Below are 21,117 nucleotides of genomic sequence, written 5' to 3'. Positions count from 1 at the left end.
GGACGCGTGCGCCGCGCGTGGGCCCCAGCTCGCCCTAGCCCCACAACCACGCCCCGCCGCCGGGTGCAATTAGGGGTGACCCAACCTCCCGAGGCCACTCACTGCCCCTCGCGGGCCCAGGGCCAGTCGCCGCATGCTCACTCCTCTCCGATGCACACTATGCCAGACCCGGAGAAGGGGCCAAGGTAAGGTTTTCCCTGGGGAAAAGGAGGTTATGGGCTAGGGGCTATGGATCTGGGACAGCTTTCCCCTCCTCCCCGCAGGAGTCCCGGGCAAGCACCCCGCAGTTTGCCAAGAGGAACCACCTGAAAAGGGTTAGACAGACCAGACACAGAGCAGTTCCGTAAAGTAAAATACAACAAAATGTTTAATGAGCAAATTCGTCTTAGCAAATATGAAACTGCCACAGAGAGTAGGAGGGGGACAGGGGCCACAGGTTGGGAGCAGTTCCGGTGAAGACTAAAAGAGGATCAACTACGTAAGAAACCAAGGGAGGGACCAGAAAGGGCCAGAGGCCAAGAGAACAGGAGCTGTGGTCCTGGACAGGGAAAGGAGCTAGGGACTGGGGACCGGACAACAAAATTCAAAAGTTTGGCCATAAAATATAAACACGCTATGTTCCTACTATGGGGAAGAGGAGAGGAAGGTACAAGGGAGGAAGAGAGGCTGTGTGGGGAGGGGCATGGGGGTCCTAACCCACCCTGTGTGCGCCTGTCCCCATCCCGATCCTGCCCTCTGTTTCTGTGGGCGCATATGTCTGTGGGCACTGGGCACGTGTGTACACTTCCCCATCCCCCCGCCCCCACCCCACCCCAATCGCTTCCATTCCAGTTGCTGCCGGCTGTCACTCGGCTGTCACTCCTCTGCCCATCGTCTTCAGAAGGGGAAAAGAAGGGGGCGGGAGGGGAGAAGTCCCCCACAAGCCCTGCCCCCGCCTTCCCCCGGCCGCCTCTACCAGAAGTCCCGGCGGTGGTAAGAGTCGGGGTCACAGTATTTTGTGACAACCACTCTGTTGGCGAACTTGCGGCCCGTCAGGCCCTGCATGGCTTTCTGGCAGTCGAACACGGAGGTGAACTCCACAAAGATCTGCAGAAACGAGAGACAGGTGTGAAGACGAGACGGACAGGCGGGCACACTCCCAACAACCTGCCAGCAAGAACCCAAACCTGGCACTCAGGGCGGAGGGCGGAGGGCGGAGGGCTCAGTGGGAAGGAGGGCCTCACGCAGGCCCTGGAGAGGAGCTCTTGGTGCAGGTGTGGGGTGTTTACTCCAAGTTCATTCAGAGCCCCCCGGATCAAAGGAGAGCAGACAGCAGAGGCATCAGAACAGCCACACAGGGGACACACCAGCCCCCAGAGGCAAAGAGCAACTTGCGTTGACTGTCTACTCTGCAGACACTGGGCGGCACTCCTCAAGTCACCCCCAGGGCCAGGTTCTCCCCAAATGACAGATGGAGGAAGGGACACTCAGAAATTAGGAACAATAACCTTCACAACTAGAGTGGAAGAGCTGAGAGACAAAGCCAGGCTAAAAAACTGAACCGCCTTGATCTACTCAAGCTTCTAACACCAGTTTACAGGAAACCAAGGGGGCTGCCGATACAATGAGCTTAATCCAGAGCATGGATATGTTCTATAGGACAAATGACCCCATTTCCTCAACAAATAAAATAGCTTGACCAAAAATATATTTTAAAAAAGGGGGTGGGGGGTGGGGGAGGTAGAACTGGTAGAAATTAGGAGAAACTCTAACCAAGTACAAGATGGGGTCCTTGCTTGGATCTTTGCAGAAACAAATGGGCTGTAAAAAGACACTTCTGAGGTAAATGAACATGGAGTGGATAGATACTAAAGAACTGATGTTAATTTTGTTCAAATAAATGGTGTCATGATTTCATTAAAAAAGCAGTGGTTCTCAACTGACGGTCCCCCAGGAGGGAACACTGGGCAGTCACAAATGGGGGCAGGGTTGCTACTGGCTTCTACTGGGCAGAAACCAGGCACACTGCTTACCGTCCTGAAATGCACAGGATGGTCCCACCACAGAGAGTGAGCTGGCCTAAAATGTCACTAGTTGAGAAATTAACCTATTTCAGGTAATGGCAGGAACAGTACTGTAGTATTTTCTCTGCTTTTATGCATGTTTGAAAAGATCCACAATAAAAAATTTCGAAACAGCAGGGGCGAGGGGGAGGTTACTGCTTACAAAGCACTGAGTTTCAGTTTAGAGATAGAAAAAGCACACTGATTTAGGGGTAGGGTTAGTTACACAGTCAATTAATGTAGTTTTTGTCAAGTAAGTTGTACAAATGTAAAAAGTTAAACTGGCAACCACTGTGTCATAGATGTATTTACAATGACAAGGGAAAAAAAAGCTGCTGAGGCTGCTTATGTCCAACCAACCACCTCAAGGGATTTGGTTCCTTGGTTTGGAGGTTTAGGGACATCGCAGTTTTGGTCTATAAGAATGTGCTTGGTGCTTCTGTTCTACCTCCTAGCTCACTGCATAGTGCCTGTGGTCTTAAAAGCTTGCAAGTAGCCATCAAAAGCACAACAATTAGTCTCTATTCAATTGGAGCAACAAAGGAAGAAAAAAAGTCAGAACAAGAGGAATAAATGATTTGTGGCTAACTGCCTCCTCTGCCACAAGACCAGAAGAACTGGATGGCACCCAGCTACCATCATTTAGACCAAAGATTCCATAGATGAATCCTGATCAAGAGGGGGAAAATGTAGAATAGAATGTCAAATTCTCATGGACTCTAGACTTTCTGGAGCCATGGAGGGTGGATGAATCCCTGAAACTATCGCCCTGAGGTAAACTTTCAACCTTAAACCAAAATTATCCCCTAAAATCAACTTAAAACCGAACAATAGTTTAGCTTAACTAATTAAAAAGGTCTGCCTTGAGCGTTATGCTCTTTTAAGAACTACCTGTATGGGATCAAACTGACAGGAGCAACTCGAAAAATTAGATAGGAACCTTAGAGAACAGTGAGTTTGTGTCAATGGGGGAGAACAACTCAGAAAAGGAAGATGAGAATGGTTGCACAACCCAAAGAATGTAATCAAAGTCACTAAATTGTAAGTGTAGAAACGGCTGAATTGGTATATGTTTTGCTGTGTGTATTCTACACAATGAAAATAAATTTACAAAATAACTGGAAGTGCAACACCAATGGATGCAGGAAGAAAAAGCTAAAATAAAAAAAAACTATATGGGATCAAATTGACAACAACTTCAAAGATAGGAAACTTACCAAGCAGCAAGTTTACATTAATGAAGGAAGAACAACTCGGAAGAGGATGAGAATGCTGCACAACTCTACGAAAGTAATCAGCATCACTGAATTGTACATGTTAAAATTGTTGACTTGGAATATGTTCTACTATACATACTCTCAACAACAAAAAACAAATTGTATTTAAATAAAACAGGTCAGGGTTCTTCCTTTCCTGCTTCCCACTAGTGCACACTCAGCCCCTACTTTGAGCCAGGCTCCATTCTAGACGCCAAACCACAACCTGGAGCAGCCCTGACAAGAGCCCTCCGGCCATTTATGCCACACCCAGTAAAAAGGGGGCGAGAAAGTAGGCGAGAGAGACTGCTGTCCACCCTCCTCCTCCACGGGTGCACAGCGCCAAGACAATGGGACTCCGAGGCTCCGCCCCTGCCTGTGTGGCCTGTGACCTCTGTGTACCCACACCTCCTCCTGTAGAGGGGACTGACAGCACCCCCAGACAGATCAGGGAGCTGCTGTGAGGACTCAACAGTCACATATGCACAGCTCAGGCAGGGAAACCAGCAGAGTGGACACCAGTGGATTTCCTGCTGCTGTTGTGAGGTTTCTAACAGTTTCTTCCCACCTCACAGACAACGCACCCAGGGTTCAGAAAAGCGTCACTTGCACAAGGTCACATAAAGCAGCAGCAATAGAGCCAGGTTCTACACCAAGATGACTTCTATACAGGGCCCAAGTTCATGGCCATAACATGGCACACCCAGCTACTTGCCAGCATGGCTGTCCACCAAGGGGACCCCAGTGGGCCATACCTCTCGGCTCCCCAAAATCTCCCTGGAGCCATGCCCAGAGGGAACACTAAGTGGTGATGGTGGGGTGTGTGTGTGTGTTGTGTGAAACACAGGGACACACGCACACCGGGGATGCATGCACAAACGAGGACACGCACACAGGGATGTGCATACACAGGAACACATGCTCATGAGGTATACCCACAGATACACACGTGGGGACATGCACACACATATGGGGACACACACACACAGAGCAACGGGGACGTGCACACACGAGGACATGCATGCCAACCCCCTGGATGCACTGACCTTTCCACAGCCAGGCACCTCAACGCCATCCACGGGTCGGGGGATCTCAATGGACTTGACGAGCCCATACTTGCTGCACTCGTCGCGCACATCCTCCACGATCTCCTCGTACTCCTCGTCATCCAGCAGCTCCTCGGGCAGCACCATGTTCATGAGGCACAGCACCTCAGTCGGGTGGCCGCCCATCTGCACCTGGGAGCTCATGAGCCCTGGCACTTGCAGGGTCACCGGCGTTTGGTTGATCGTGCTCTGTAGGGGGAGGCAGGCGTCACAGGGGGCCCACCACACCCCCCAACCAGCCTCCCTCTCTAAAGGCCTGGCCCAGCTCTCCCTCCACTCACCCTGCACCCTTGCAGACACCCGTGCGGGGGGAACACCCGCGCCACTGGAGATCCTGCGCCCCACCTCCCACACTGCGCCCCCTAGCCCAGCCTGCCCCAAGGGGTCCCTCTAGCCAATGGAAGATGACGTGCCGGGAGGCTCACCAGCGTGGCATTCTTGGCGCCCACACTCGCCCGCTGGACGAGCAGTTTCTTGTCCCCCAGCTGCATCCCATTCAGCCCTGCAATGGCCTGTGTGAAGGGGGGTGGGCAGAGGACAGGGGTAGTCAGGGGCCAGTCCCAACACCTTCCCCCGCAAGCCCCAATACCCCAGAACACAGGGCACTGGTGGGGAAAATGGTAGACACGGGTTTAAGAGCTTGGGAAGAGCCAGGGGAAGGGACACATGAGGGTTGGGTTTAGGCCAGCACATGAGTGGTCATGCCCCTGCTGAGCCCTTGGCTCATTCAGCAGCTTCCCCAATCCAGGGACCCACCTCCAGGTGGCTTCCCCCACCCTTCCCACAAGAGAGGAGCTCAGCTTTGACAGCAGCATAGAGCAGGCACCTGGGACTCACCTGGTCCGTGACGTTGATGTCCACGTACTCACAGAAGGCATAGCCCTTAGAGAGCCCCGTGGCACTGTCTTTGACCAGGTTGAAGGCCTTGAGAGGCCCAAACGAGGTCAGCAGCTCCTTCACCTGCAGCAGGACGCAGAAGTGACGGCCATCAGGGCACGAGCAGGGGTGGGGCAACGGAATCAAAAAGGAGGAGAGGGGCTCACCTGGTCATCATTCAGGTAGTTTGGTAAGCCCCCAATAAAGAGCTTGTGAGCAGAGTCGGGGACCACAGTGGACACAACTCCTGAGGGGAGAGAAGGGGCAGACTTAATCCCCAGCACCCACAAGCGGGGAGAATCCAGAGAGAGAGACTGCTGCCTCCATGTACTGAAAGCCGTTGACGGCCCTGGTGATCCAGCACCAGGCAATCACACCTAGCACGAGGCGGAGCAACAACACATGTCTGTCCATACCCTCAAGTCTAACCAGGAGCCAAAAGATGTCACACGACAAACGACCCCTGAGATGTTGGCAAGAGATGCACTGACTCTCAGTGGCAAAGGAGGTGCTGCCTGGAAACCTCAGACCAGCAGCACCCCTCAGAGCGCCTGGTGGCCCACATGGGGCAGCCTGGCTGAAACAGGCCCCACCCCAAGGACACACCATCCCAAGTTGACACCCTGTGCCTGCCACTTGCCAAGCTGCTGGGTGACCTTGGCAGGTCACTCTGGCTCTAGACTTGCTTTTCTCATCCTACTGGCAAAGAGTCACAAGGACACACACACACCTCTTCTTCATCCTTCAGGCCTCAGCCCCGAGAGCCCTTTCCTGATGACCCCCAACTCAAATTAAGCCTTCTTGCTAAAACTCAGTCCTTTTCCTTTATGGCCCTATACTGATGACGCAGAAAGCCACAACTAGGTGCTCTCTGGGCCTTGGTCATCTGTGACATCAGAAGACCCTCCCTCAGAAAGCTCTCCTGAAGGTGAGCCTGGCACTGCTCAAGGAGACTCAAACAGTACCCTCATGTGAGCTGTGTTATCGTATGTGTTAGCTGCTTCACTGATTTTGGTAGGCTGTGTTCATTGTCAGCACTCTCTGTGTAGAAAACAGGCCCCCCGAGAGCCAGGATGCGCCATCTCGCTCACCGGAGCCCAGCAGCAGCTGGCACTGCCAGTCATACAAGGCTGAATGAGGGCGCAACCACCCACGCTCTGGTCCAAACCTAGCACTCGCTGCACTCCAGCCCCTCTCTCTCACATGCACACATCCATGCACGCACGCACACAGACGCCTGCCAGGTTGCCTAACCTGCTACCCCACAGGCATCGCCAAGTGTGCTTAATTCTGGGAGCCATCCAGCCAGGTGTGAAGTATACAAGCCCCGCACATGGTCTGCACCACCCTGGGCTGGGTTCCAGTGGACCCCAACCCATCTGGTCCTGCCTCCTGCTACAGTCTGCCCTGCCTCCGCCACCACAGCTGCACAGGTGGGTGGCCCCACCACCACCTCTGTCCTGAGCCTCAGTCAGGAACAGCTAAGGTGGGACAAGACCAGCTTCAGAACCAAGCACTGTGCCCACGAGGGAAAAGGACTATCCCTCCCTCCCCCACCATCGAGTCAACCCCAGTGTGCCCCTTCCTACCACCAGCCCCTCCAGCCCTACTGACATCAACAGTCCCAAGCGAAGCCACATTGGAGTGGGCTGTGGGAATGTGCAAACCACAGGGGAGGCCAGGCTCAACGAAGAGCTACTGGGCAGACGCCTAATGGGACAGGGGACTTATGCCAGACACGGACCGCAGGCAAGGCCTTGTCAAACTCAATCTGTTAATTCACTCTCTCCAAGACCCTACCTACAGTATGAAAATGAGTAAACTGAAGCACAGAAATTAAGGACTGGGTAAGATCACAAAGGAAGGGGCTTTAAGAGCCCACAATGAAGGCGCCATGGCTACACAAGCAGCTCTGACAGACTAAAGGTTGTCGTGAGGACTGTCCCTGTCCAGCTGGCCTGAGGCTCAGAGAATGGACCTCTGTCATGTCTGAGCCCTGAGTATGCAAGGGCAGAGCTGGGAGGCAAATCCTCATTCCTGAAAGCTGGGCTGTACCTTCAGTGGGGCAGCAAGGTGGCTGAGAGCACACGGCAGAACCTGGGTTTGAGGACTGGCCTGACGCCATGAGACTCCCCTGGGCCTGGTCTCATCTGCAGAGGAGAAGAATGCTAGCATTCTCTGTGAGGGCTTCGAGGGGCAATGGTTCAGGTCAGGCACTCACTAACCCAGGGCCTCAAGACGGGCACACTGCCCTCCACGTGCACTAAGGGACAGGAAGTCAGCAATGGTGGCCACTGTTACATGGTAACGATTTTAACAGAACCTCCTCTCAGGCTCAGGTTCCTTGGTAATCAACGAAGAGAGTAAGCCCTGCTTATAGGAGAGTTGCTCCAAGAGCCAAATGGGGACATGGGTGCCACAGCAACTGTGGAGAGCCCAGCATCTAACAGCACAAGTCACTGCCCAACCATATGGCATCCTGCGTGCAGAGACGGACGATAGAGCCAGACAGGGCAGAGCTCCCATCCTGACCTTTCTGAAGCTTCTTCCTCATCTGCAGGATGGGGAGATACCACCCCCCCCCCTCCACATGGCAGCTTGACCCTGATACCTGGGATCAACCTGGAACACCTCACTGTTTGACACAGCTGGCATCCCCCACTTTACCAGGCCGCTGGGCTCCCCCTGCTTCATACATCTGTCCTCTTAAAGGCTCTTCCCTGCACTGGCTGCCTGGTGCACGTTCTGCAGGACCAACCCCTCTGAAGTGCTCTCCCCCAGGTACCCAAAACCTAGCAGTCTTTTCTCATGCTCCCAAGGTGTCACCTCACTGTCCCATGTGCTGCCGTGCGCTGGCCCCTAACCCCAGGCCTGGTCCCATCAAACTGGGCCCATCCCTGAACTTGACTGCTGTGCCTGGCACATGACAGGCACCCAGGGAGAAAGTGAACTTGCAGATTGATTCACAGACTGCAGTGCCCTCTTAAAGGAGCTCTGGTGGCACAACTGTTAAGAGTTTGGCTGCTAACTGAAAAATCAGCAGTTTGAACCCATCAGCAGCTCTGAGGGAGAAAGACCTGGCGTGGCAATCTGCTCCCCTAAAAATTACAGCCAAGAAAACCCTATGGGTAGCTAAATAACAAACTGGTTCAAAGACCAACGAGTATCACCGTTAAATATCATGCTCCTTTAAAAAAATCGCCCATGAGACCAAAAAATCAAAAATTACTTTAAAACAAAGAAAAGAACATAACGCAGCAGCGAAACTAGATTAATGGAAACAAACAACCAGAACGGAAATAATGAGAATGTTCACAAACCGTGAAAAACATAATCAACGTCAATGAACAACCTGTGTAGAAACTGTTCAATGAGAACCTAAATTGCTGTGTAAACCTTCACCAAAAACACAATATTGGGGGGGGACCTCTGTGCAGTTCTACTCTGTCATTCAGGGTCACCATTAGAACTGACTTGATGGCACCCAACAACAGTGCCCTCTTGCCCAAAAACACAGCCCTGGTTCTTCCTGCTCCTCGGCTCCATCTCCTCTCTTTCTTGTCTCAGAAGTACCTACTGGAAGCCTGTGGCAACACTGAATAGCCGAGCTTGGCTGTGGCAGCCTCATCTTTTTCCCAACTTCAGAAGCAATGCATTTCACATCTCACCCCTGAACAAGATGTTTGTTTAGTTACAAGTCAGTGCATTTTTATCAAGGCAAGAAAGTTTCCTTCCAGTTTCCCTAGTTGGTTTTTTTTTTCAATCAAGAATGTCTTCAATTTTATCAAACACTTTTTTTCGGGGGTGGGGGGGAATCGAAACACCAGTTTTACTACGGGTATGTAAATGTTTAATCTCCAGCCAAAATTACACGTCCTATAAGCCCTGACCCCCGGAACCAAATTCACCCACCCAGTCAAGGCCGCACTGGACGCCAGACCTCTTGGCAGACAGATCGCAGAGAGAAAAGAGGAACGAATGACTTCTTTACTGTTTAATCAAAGCAAGGATCTCTCTCTGAAAAAGAGCCTGTGACGAAGGGAAGACAGTCAAAAGCATCTGCCATGCTCCATTCCCACCAGGAGAAAGGTAGACGTGCAGGAGGCAGTGCTGGGAATGGCTCAGCATGGGCTCTGGGGTCAAACTACAAGCTCGGGACAGTGGCTACTAATTCTACCTAGTGACCTTGAACAAGTTACTCATTACACCTCAGTTTCCTCCACTGCGAGACAGAATCACAGTATTTACTATAGCAGAACTCAGCCAACTTTTCCTGCAAAGAGTCAGATAGTAAATATTTTCAGCTACAGTCTCTATCACAACTACTCAGGTTGGCCACTATGGCGTGAAAGCAGCCTGTGACAAATGGGCATGGCTGTGTGCCAAAAAAAACTTCATTTACAAAAACAGGCGGTTGGCCAGATTTAGTCCCTGGGTGGAAACTGGCTGACCCTTATACTATATAATTGCTAAGAAAATTAAAAAATAATTCATATATTGCACTTAGAACAGTACCTGACATAAAGTAAGCACGTAACAAGCAAGTAGGTTACTCATGAAGATATAGACGACTTAAGCATACTGAGAAAATACACAAAATGATATTCCATAACTTGATCTGACAAACAGACAAATACATACACGTGTAGAAATCCATCAAGCAAAATGCCTAAATTAGAACATGTTAACATCCACTATACCTCCATTTTTTTTTTAAAGTACAATAAATTTCCAAAATATTATGATGCAGAAAGTCAGAGGACCAAGCCCTGAGTCCTGAACTGAGCACCAAGGTGTTGCTCTCTCTGGGTCTTGATGCCCTCCACCTTGTCAAGGGCTGACTCCATCTCTAAAGGGTCCTTCAGGGGTAAGCTTCAGCCAGCAGAACCCCACATTCTCCAAGCTCCAAGGGACTTGGCTGGCTCCACCACAACACCCAGAGCACACTAGCGCTCACCCAGCCTCTGTCTGGAGCCCTGGGTCACGTGTCCTGTGCTATGGCCGCCCGAGAATAGTTTTAACATCTATCAAGAAGGACTGTTGCATGGCATGTGGGAATTAAACAACGTTCAAAGGTCAGCACTCATAAAGTCTGTACTGGCAGCACACAGCCAGGCCGACACACTGACTACTGTCTCTGGCTGTTTTCAACAGCAGAGCACTTTCAAGAGCACGGCATTCTTGACGGAGACCATAAAGATGAAAATACGTACTACCTGGCCCCTCAGGCAACAGTGTGCCCACCCATCAAGTGTACAATCCACCAATGAGGCCTGTGGGGAATGGGCCCACAGCACAGGATTCTAGGGAAACGCAGGAAGGCAAACCCGTGATTGTTCACATGCCAGACCCCAAGCCGGGAGCTCTGCTGACTTCACGCTCGCACATATGCAGGCTCACACACACTCGTGTGTGCTCAAAGTAATGCACTGACCCTTCCCCCAACCCGAGGAGACTGAGGCCCAAAGAGATCACACCACCTGCCCAAGGTCCCAGAGCCAGAAAGCCTTACAGCGGGTGCAAGATGCTGAATGCCTCACAGAGGGTGCATGACCCCGAATGCCAGCTGCCTTACCTCCCGTAACACCTCCAACCTATCCCCAGCCCTGCCATTCTAGGCCCCTGGTGCCACGTATGCAAAGTGGGGAAAGCCTCCAGCTCACAAAGCTCTTCAGAAGCACTGCTTTCTAGGGAGCTCTGAGCTGGAAATGGGAAAGGTGAGCTACGGAGACAGGGCCGAGGGGCACAGGGGCCTGCATGCGCATCCCCACTCACCAGGCACATAGACGGAGGGATTCTCCGACATGCCCGGCAGTGGCTGGTAGTCATGAGGTCTGCGGATCTTCAGTGACTGGCCCTGGAAGATGATGCCGTCAAAGGCCATGGCCTGGGTGGTCTCGTCCACTGAGCGGAACTGAAAGAGAAAGATAAATGGTGAGTGGCATGGGACCAGAGGCCAGGCAGGCCACCCTTACTCCCTGGGGCGTCTGAGAGCAAGATTTCCTCTTTCTTTCACTCAGGTGGATGTTTAATGAGCAGGGCCTTTATGGCAGTCCTCGTGTGGGACTCTGGGACAACCAAGCAGCCACAATCCTTGTCTTAAAAGTCCATACTTTCGTGACAACAATAAACTACGACAAACACTACAAAGGGACAAAATGCTGAAACAGCAAAACAAAAGGTGGCTCACTGAAATGGGGAGATAGCATTCAGTAAGGCTTTTCTCATAAACTTGCATTTAAGTTGAAATCCACAGCAGGGCTCCTCAAAGTGTGGCTCACCCACTGCCACCGGACAACAATGAGAAGCACAGAAAGGGACATAAGTGTTTAGGAACTTCTACAGCTCACTGACATTACCTCATAAAAGTGTAAATCCACATAGAACAGAAAACTAAAAACCACCACAGTCCTTTTCCAGTTTGACGGACAAAGGAAAGTGGCTGACCCTGCTCTGGCTGGCACAGGTAGGGTGTGTCCCAGGAAGGCCAGTGTGGCCAGAGCATAGAGACCTGAGGTAGAGCAACCGGGAAGGGGCTGTAAAGGTCAGCAAAAGCCGAGCAAGCCCCCAGAGAGCAAGGGAGAGCAAACCCAATCTGCGCCTCAAAGGGCTCACTCTGGCGACAAGGTGTAGAATGGGTCACAGGGAGCCATGTGGAGACGGAAGCCAGTGATAGAGCTGGGGTCAGGGACACAGCAGCCAGGGAGGCCCAGCCCACTCAAGGGGTGCCTCACGTGGCACCCTTCATGTGCCTGGCTCACCTCCAAAAAGGCAAAATTCTTGTCCTGGTTGATCTGCACAGCTAAGACCGGGTTGCCAGGAGCTTGAGTCAGCCCCCCAAGGCGCATCTGGGCGTTGAAGAAGTCCATCATGGCCTCCTGCAGAGGGAAGAGGAGACAGGGGCGGGGCGGGGAGGGGAGGTGGAGAGAGGAGGGGAAGGGTGAGAGAGGGAGACACAGAGGGGTGTGGGGGCAAGGGGAGAGGAGTGGGGAAGGGAGGGGAGCAAGTGGAGTATGGTGGGGAGAGGTAGGGAGATAAATAGTAGAAACAAAAGCAAGAGGGAAATGAGAAATAAGGAGGACACAGCGGCCAGACACAGCAAGGGGCCAGGAGGGGGGCAGATGGAAAAAACGAGAAAAGAGATGAGGGAAGAACCAGTTGCCCCACAATCCAGGGGACGAAGAAAGACAGTATCAAGAAAAGACAGAAAAAAAGAATGGCATTAAGAACAGAAACAAAACAGACATAAAGCACATAAACAAAAGAAGAGAGAAAACACACAAGAGAAAAAATACCTGAGAAACACAGAAAGACAGATGGAGACAGACAGCAGGAAAGAAAAGACAATCAGGCAGGAATCGAGAGAACCAGGATCGGAGAGGAAGAGATGGCAGACAAGGACAACACCCAGAGAGAAACAGACGAGAGAGGAGACCAGAGCAGGCAAGGAGGTGGGAGAGGAGGGTGGGGTGGGAGGGGAGGAGAGAAGAGTGATGTGGAGGGATCTGGCCCTGGAGTCCGGGGGCTGGTTTATCAAATGTAGCAAAGTGCAGGTTGAGAAAGTCAGAATGGACCTTACTTGCCTTCGACGATGGTAGCAAACTTTTTGTTGCTACGAGGGATCTCAGCCCCACAATATTTCACTTTAAAGAGAAATGGAAACAACTCTTTGATCTCGGGATTCTCGGGGGGATGCCATAGGAAGGGGAGGGGAGAGGGGAGGGGGAAGGAGACGGGGGAAGGGAGGAGGTCGGGGCGATCAAAAATCACAGAGCAGCGACCACGGGAGGGTGTGGGAGAGGATGGGGACAGGCGGCAGAGAAGGAGAGGCGTGTCAGAGAAACACGGAGGGCAGCGTGCGTCTGTGTCTGTGTGCGCTGTGTCTGCGTCTCCCTCTCTGTCTCTCTCCAGTGGGTGGGCACCTTATGTGTATGCTTGAGCCCTGGGCAGCTGGAGTAGGTTGGGGGAGGGCAGATGGGAGAGGGGGAAGAGGAAGGAGGGAGAGGGCCACCCCCAGCCCGGCCCCTGGCTGGCTCAACTCCATCGGTCCGTCTGGGAGGGGGGCCGGGGGGTCTTGCAGGAGCAGAGTCTGACCCGTGCAGGTTGGGAGAAGGGAATCCAGGGCGGGAGGATGGGGTGGGGGAGTCAGGGAGAGGGGAGGGCCAGGGGGAGGGCAGTACCTCAGTGATGCCAAAGGGGATATTGCCCACGTAGAGGCGCCGGGCCTGTCTGGTCATCTGGCTGCCGACCACGGGCACCGGTGTCGGGGTCACAGCCAGGCCATCAGGGGTCATGGTGGGTAGGAGAGCAGTGGCCGGAATCTGACCCGCAGCTTGAAGAGAGTGAAACAGCATTAAACCAGATCAGGGCACCCTACGGCCCTAGCTCAGGACCATCCCTACATGCTCTAAAAACTCCCTTCCTCTATTTAAAGCTCCCCTAGACCCAGCTCAGGAAGGGCAGCTTCTCCCAACCGATAACACCCTCCCTAACACGGCCTTTAGCATGGCCCCCAGCAGCCAGCACCCTGCCCCAGCCAGCAGCGACCAATGCTGCCATATTTCCCCTGAGATTCAGACAAAGGCACCGCCCCGCTCAGCTGTGGGGTCTCATCCCCTTCTCCAATGAGGGCTTCCCACAGGGTCGAGGTAGGAACACCAAGAGTTTCGACCTCATCTCCCCCAAGACTGGAAGTCTCATTCTTTGGCCTCCTTAAGCAACCACTTCGGTCTCTTCCTTTGTCAGACCCCTCTACTGTCAAGACGGCCTGCTCCCGGGAGACCTACCTTGCATGGCCTTGTACTGCATGGGGGTGATGTGCTCGAAGCCGGGGGGAGGCACGTCCCAGTATTTGCGAACCTTCTTCTTCTTCTCATGGCGGGGGGAACGACTGGGGAGGGGGAGGGGAGAGCGGGGTGGGGCACCCTCAGTCTGACCAAAGCAAGCCTGTGTGTCCTCAGGCTTCTCCTCGGCTCCCCCGCTGTGGTCAGCTCAGCTCTCTCCAAGAGGAGAGAATGGGTCAGGGCTGGGCCTGGGGAGTTGGGAGTGCCAGACTCCAGGTAGGTGAGGTCCTCCCCAGTGTTCTAGGATAGGGCAGGATGGGGCACGACAGAGCAGCAGGGGTGAGAAAGTGAAGTGGGGGCATCAGGGTGGAAGGGACAGGTAAGAGAAGCTCACATCAATCCACCGTGCTCCTCTTTAGCGCCTCTGGTCAAAGGTTTGCTGGGGGTGGGAGGGAAAGGTGTGGGGAAGGGTGACTGGGGACCTCGTCTTCCCCACACACCACACCCCCAAGAACACTCAGCCCCAGGGTGAGGGCAGGGCCAAGGCGAGCAAGCAGCAAGCAGGCCCCCCTTGACCCTGCCATCCCCACCGTAACACTCCCACCCCCAAAAACACGTGAGGACAAGAGAAAGAACAAGGACAGACTACTTTCTAGTCAGAAAAACTGAAATGGAAGGCAAAGAGAGAAGAACTCCACCCTTCCCCACCTAAGACAAACAGTGAGAACAGAACAGAGAAACTAAGAAAAAAAGCAACATTAGAGCAACAGAAAACCAACCCCCAGCTAGAGAGCAGGCCCAACTGGAAAGACTGCCCACCTCGGGAACGAAGGGGGGACATCAAACCAGCCCTCTCGAAGATAGTCCCACACAGAGAACCACAAAAGGGGTGTCGGGAAGAGACAAGGACAGAGCAGCCCTCACACAGAAGAAACAAAACCCCTCCTTGTCTCCAAGCTCCTCTCTAACATAAAGAGCCTACTACCCTCAAAAACCCACCAGCACCCCCGACCAAGAAGCTGGAAGAAAAACACAGGGAAGAAAACTGAGCTGAAGACAAACAGCAGCAAATGCCTCCCCAGATAAACATAAAAGAAAGAACAGCTGCCCCAGAGGTCTGTCCCCCATCCCCGATACCAAGGGCTGCCTCAGCCACCCCCCACGCCCTGTTACCTTCGCCGTCGCCGGTCCCGGGAGGCACTCCGCTGGTCCCGGTTGCGGCGGTCACGGCTCCGGCTCCGGCGCTTGCGGTCACGGCTTCTCGAGCGGCTGTGGCTGCGCTTCCGATGCCGGTTCTCCTTGTCCCGCTCTGGGAGAGGAGGGGAGGAGGAGGTGCTGAGGCCAAGCCACCCCCACAAGCCTGCACTGACGCTTTCATGTCCCAGAAGACCACCCCAGGGGACAAGTTCCAGTGGAAGAGGGAAATACGCAGGCTTCCTGGTCCACAGTGGCCTGGAAGCACCTGGGGTGTGAGATACCTGAGGGTGCTCCTCTGGCAGAGAGAAGGCAAAGGAAGCTGGCTCCTGGTCCCCTGGAGGGTGAGGACCTGACGCCAGGGGCGTCCCTGAGAGAAGCAGGGCTAGGAATTGGGGAATCAGAGACCCAATAACGTTTTCCTGAAGGCACCCTGTGACCCCTCAGGAGAGACCTCGGCAGCCAGCTGGCACCCTCAGCACCATCAGTCAGTCGGGTCTAGTGGTTGGGTGCCAGGCCAGATCTGATACCCCAGGAAGCAGGGAAACTTAAGCCTGTCCCTTCCCAGCCAGGTGAACAATACAGGAGTCAGTCTCCTCCCCCAAGGCTCTTCTTTCAGAATCTGCAGGAGGAAGAGAAGAGAAGAGCATACGGGGGCCCAATGCCCACCCACAAACCCCACACAACCAATCTCCTCCCAGCCACACTCTCACAGCTGAGCCCGAGGACGGGAAGTGCTGGGGGCCATGTCTCCCACGGCTCAGGAGGAGGCACAGACCTCTTCACGAGAGGCCTCCCCACCCCTGCCTGCCTCCTACGGGTGGCTTGTCAGAGGATCCCCCAGAAGACGAAGACAAGAGAGGTAGTGGCAGCAGCAGAGCCCACCTTGCTACCAAAGTCACAGAAACCTCTGCTCCCAGTGGACCCTTCACCTTCTAGAAAGGAAGATGGGCCCTTCAAGGTAGAGGCTGACCACCCTCACAGTTGATCCCAGAGGAGAGTAAGGCTTTGCATGGAGGAGAACTGCAGGAGCCACGGGGCTGGGAGCCCAGAAGAGAGGCAGCCAGAGCTCCAGACTCCCTGCCACTGCACTAGATCAGAAGGAGGCGGCTCAGGAGCACCACTGGATTCAATCTCCTTGGTTTAAAGACACCAGGGATTTCTAAACCGCTGCCCAGACACACACAGAGAGGCCCGCGTGAGCACATAGGTAAGCTTTAACATGTATCTCTCCTGAGAATGGCAATTTCTGGAGGTATGAGGAGGAAAAGGCCATGAAAAGAATGTCAAAGTGCACTTCAGCCTCACTCATCACGTCTCATCTCGCACATTTTTCTGACGCAATTAAAAATCAGTTCTCTGCAAAAACATCTCAGTTTCAGAATCACTAAAACTCAGAAACAACACACACCTTAGAAAAGAAAACAGTAAGCATCGTCAAGATACTTCCTGAAACCAGGATCTGTGCTACACGGTTCTGCTTGTACTGACACCTCACTTCCACTTCGGAAAAACACGGTTGGACTTCTGTCACGGATCAGGAAACTGAGGCACAGTGGCCACATGACTTGCCCAAAACCAGACAGCAGGGAAATGGTGAGGCCTGAATTATTTGAGCCTTGTAAGCTCAGCAAGTGTGGTTAAGCACCACGCCATACTCCCTGACCCTGGTCAGGCAGAACATTCCAGAGTCTGGCCCCAACCAGCAGGTGACCTCCTTGGAGGCCACTACCCCGTAAAAAAATCAAAGCCTGGAATTAGAAGGGGGAATGAGGGGGCCGGTCAGCAGCATGTCAAGCACACAAGCATGGTCCTGGGCACTGAGGGGCATTCCAGCCTGCAGCTCTGGGACCACAGCCTCCACACTAGTTAAACGGGCAGGCTGGAAGCCCCCAGAGCCTTTCCTGCTTCAAAAGCTCTGAACCAGACAGACAGCGGGACACCCACAGAAAAAGCAGTGCCGCCTGCTGGGCGCCTGAGATACAGATGACAAACTTAATTCCCTGGAGAGACACAGGTGCACAAAGTAGGAGCTTAAACCTAGAGACTTAGCTTGGTGGCAGAAACAAAAACCTCCATGCAGGACCACTGATGGGCAGAGCCCTTTCAGAATAGAAAAGGAGCTTCCTTTGCCCAAAATGCTCTGCGTAGTGCTGGTGTGGTGGCAGCTCTACCAAGCTGGGGGAAGAGCCAGGTCTGAGGGGCTGGCCTCTCGGCCCCAATAAGGATACCCCAGGGAATCCAAGCAGCACATCTGCAAGAGTCTCAAGGAATAGCTCAATCAGGGGGAACCAACACAGGCTGTGCAGCCGGCCGAGCTGAGAGCCAGTGTCTGCTTTTCTGCTCATCAGCCCTAAAAAGCCACTCACAAGTGACTTCACCCTGAGACTCCTTCTCTTCCTCTATCCCATCCAACTGCTGTGAAGACTTAACAGAACAGTGTCCAGAAAGCGCCTTTCCCTGTCCTTCCCAACTCTGACATTCCCTGCATGAGCCGAAGTCCTGGGGATGATTTCACAATAACCAGTATCACTTCTTGGGCACATGCCACATGCTTCACATGTTACCCCACTTAATCCTAGCTCTGCCTCTGACCAGCTGAGATCTAAGAAAAATGTTTAAGTTCTCTGTGCCTCAGCTTTCCCTGTCAGAAAAAAATAACTTCCACCTCGCAGGCCTCTTGTAAGGACCTACTTAGAAAAACCATGCAAAGAACTTAATCTGATAAATAGCAAGCACTCAAGTGTTTAACTACAATTATATTACTATCATCCTTATTTATTCCCTCAACCCAAAAAATCAAAAAAACAAAAACCCCCACTAACGTCAAGTCAATTCCAACTCATAACAACACTGTAAGACAAACTAGAACCACCCATCTTTACAGCAGACTGTACATCTTTATAAAAGAAGACTACCTCATCTTTCCCCCAGAGTGGCTGGTGGGTTCAAACCCTGACCATTTGGTTAGCAGCCAAGAAATTTAATCTAATGACAGAAAAACAGCCTATCTAGAAATAAAGTCAAGCTGCAGTTATATTAAAGCTGCACAACTACTAAACAACAAAGTAGCTATTTGAAAACCCCAGGATGATCAACTCCAAAGTCTACGCTCACAACCAGTATGTTAAATAAATACAGAATCAGACATATAAGCAATTACACATCCCGTGGGCACTTAACTAACTTTACTTCTTCCCCAGCCCTGTCTCCTAATTCAGCCACCCCCCATCCAAGTCTAGCCTGGACTCAAGTGAGAATGCCCAACCCTCCCAATCACTCCTCCAAAGAACAGGGGCACGAGAAAAGGAATTCCAACTACGAACAGGGGCAACTTAAGTCTCAAGCACCAAGACACCCACGTCGCCTACACTTTCCCTAGGCCTCAGCTTTTTCACTCACAAAATAAAACAAAGACAAGACAAACCAAACAAACAAAACAAAACTACTCTTCTGGGCCTAGCATTCTTGCAGTCCCTAGGCAGATGAGGTGGTCGCGTGCTGTGCTGACCAACCACGATCATCGATGCTCGGCACCAACCCTCATCACCACCTGGGAGATACCTACCCCCGAACCTCTCGGCCAGCATCCCACTGGGCCAAGTCCCCATTACACCCACAAGGCCTCAGTTTCCTTATCTCTACGTTGAAACAATTTACGCAGCTGACTCTAGGTACCCCAAGTCTGAGACAGGCCAGGATTTGGAGTCTGTCTCAAGTTGGGGAGAGATGGGAGAGCAAATATCCCATACTGCGATAGTCGGGACTGCCCAAACCCTCGTGCACATAAGATAGATACGCGTAAAAAATATTCAGACTTAGAAAGTAGGTTAGCCTTTCCTCCTCTTTGACGAAAAGGCAGGCGTGAAGCACGTTCAACCGAGGCGCCCCACGACGAGTGGCGTGGCATCAACAGCCCAACGCGGTGACTCCCAGAAAACCGCGCACAACAGGCGCGGGAGAGGCCCGCGGCCTCCACGCGCCCCCAAGATTGCCAGCACATAGGGCCCGAGAAGCCGTGGCTGTGCCGTCGTCCACGTGAAGGAAAAAATGGGGGGAAAAAAAAAACCTCACAACCGCCATTTTGGAAACGCAGGGGGCGTGGAGACAGGGCCGTGAGCACGACCGGAAGCGGAAGTGCCAGACAGCGGGAGAAAAAACAGGGATTACGGGACTCAATCTAATCTCCTTCATGGGGGGGGGGAAAAAAGGGCGGCGGGATAATGAGCGGGGTTGCGCCCTAGTGCCCCGCGTCGCCTCCGACGGGGACCACGTGGAGCCCTGGGACCGAAGCAACGGTGCGCATGCGTCACGGGCCCGCACTCCGCCGCGCTCTTCCCCGAGCACCGCGCGCGGCGGAACGCCGGGAGGGGTCACGTGGGCCGGGCGCGCGCCGCGGAACGAGGGGGGAGAGTGGGTGATGGCGCCGCGCAGCACTGAGACGAGGGGGGGAAGACAGGGAGAAAATGGCGGGGGGCGAAAAGGAAAGCTAAAGGCCGCCCCGACTGCCGCCCCACGCCCCCAGGGCACTCACCTTGTTTATTCTCGTTGAGCTGCCGCTCGAACTCGTCGAAGTCCGACATGCTGAGGCGGCCGCGCAGGGCCCTGTGCAGCTCTCGCCTCGCCTTGCCGCTCGCCCGCTCCGGCCGCTTCGGCTACTTCCGCCGCTTGCTTCGGCTACTTCCGGCCACCGCCGGCGCTTCACCGCCTCCTACCTAAGCAAGCCCGCGGTGCCCCGCCCCAGGTTCCGCCCCCTCGCCCCGCCCCCTCGCCCGCCCGCCCGCCCGCTCTCACGCTGTCCCTTCCCACCAGGGCCTTGCTCCGCCTGGGGCCGGGTGGCTTCGGCTTTTCCGGAAACACCCGAAAAGAGGATTTCGTCCGCTCCCCAGGTTCTCGTAATTTTTTGGAGATTGGTTCCTCAACGTTCGGCTGTTTCCGCAGGTCCTCGCGTTCCTCTGCGCCGAGCCCCCTCTAACGGTTTGGCTTCTTCCGACAATTCAAACCGTCCCCAAGCGTTGGTTTCTTTCACAGATTCTTTCTGCTCTTCTCCGCCAGCCCTTTCGAAGCAATCGGCGATTTCCGACAAGCCTAACCGTCCTGGAAGTTTCCCGGGACTAGCCCTCTGGCCTCTCCAGAGATTTCAGGTCAATTCCAAGCTTCGGCTCTTTCCGGAGATTCCACTCGCTCACTCCTCCCCTAACAGAACTTCGGCTCCTTCCGTCACCACTTCGGGAAAGTCTCACTCACAGGGAATTGCTTCGACTTTTTCCGTTGGCGCTTCGGGTCCTTCCGGCTTCGGAAGGCGAAGAGTGGGAGGACGGTGGCTAGGTGGGTCAAGGAAGGGATGCGATAAGGGGCGGGGTCCCGGCTCCGGGCACCAGGCTCTCCGGATGAGGAGAGCGGAGAAAAAGAAGGACGGATCTCGCGGAAGGCCGAAGAAGATTGTGCGAAACAAAAGCAGCCAGCGTGATGAAGAGTGCGCGCGGCCGCTGCGGAGGTTGCCAGCGCGGCTTTGTGCGCCTGCGCAGGGCGGAAGCGGAGGGGCGCGAGATGAGATTCTGCGCCTGTGTAGAAATCTGTCTGAGGCGAGGTTTCTCACTTCCCCGGAAGGGGCACGGTGCCAGAATTCTATGCGCGCGTGCGCGGGATTTTCCCTTCGTATCGTGAAGATACATAATCCCCAGCCGTTAAGAATGTCCACCCCCCTCTTGGTTGTCCTAGCAACCGCATCAGCGGGCTCGTTCGCTCTCCTGCCGTGCAGGCGCAAGAAGCAGCGAAACACGCACTTCCGGGAGGCCGATGATCTGGCACTATCGCCCCCTGGCGGGCCGGCGGAAGCATCCTCTCCGAGATTACCTGG

General features: G+C 53.7%; 1 protein-coding gene across 2 annotated transcripts; it reads right to left on the bottom strand.

Annotated features, from left to right (window-relative positions):
• Window positions 1-344: 344 nt before the first annotated feature.
• U2AF2 (U2 small nuclear RNA auxiliary factor 2) lies at window positions 345-20,010 on the bottom strand. Of its 2 annotated transcripts, none has more exons than XM_004381777.2 (12): window positions 19,792-20,010; window positions 15,237-15,372; window positions 14,458-14,502; window positions 14,067-14,170; window positions 13,461-13,612; window positions 12,042-12,158; window positions 11,056-11,194; window positions 5,448-5,527; window positions 5,242-5,364; window positions 4,830-4,916; window positions 4,345-4,593; window positions 345-1,086 (listed from the first exon to the last, which is right to left on the bottom strand). In XM_004381777.2, the coding sequence occupies exons 1-12, from the start codon at window positions 19,838-19,840 to the stop codon at window positions 952-954; spliced, it is 1,416 nt and encodes a 471-aa protein (XP_004381834.1). In that variant the 5' UTR covers window positions 19,841-20,010; the 3' UTR covers window positions 345-951. The 2 variants fall into 2 exon arrangements, with proteins under 2 accessions (XP_004381834.1, XP_012412587.1); XM_012557133.2 differs by having other exon boundaries at window positions 570-1,086; window positions 4,818-4,916.
• Window positions 20,011-21,117: the final 1,107 nt, after the last annotated feature.

Source organism: Trichechus manatus, unplaced genomic scaffold, assembly GCF_000243295.1.
Source record: "Trichechus manatus latirostris isolate Lorelei unplaced genomic scaffold, TriManLat1.0 scaffold00087, whole genome shotgun sequence".
Taxonomy (NCBI): domain Eukaryota; kingdom Metazoa; phylum Chordata; class Mammalia; order Sirenia; family Trichechidae; genus Trichechus; species Trichechus manatus.
This window is presented reverse-complemented; position numbering and strand designations above follow the sequence as displayed.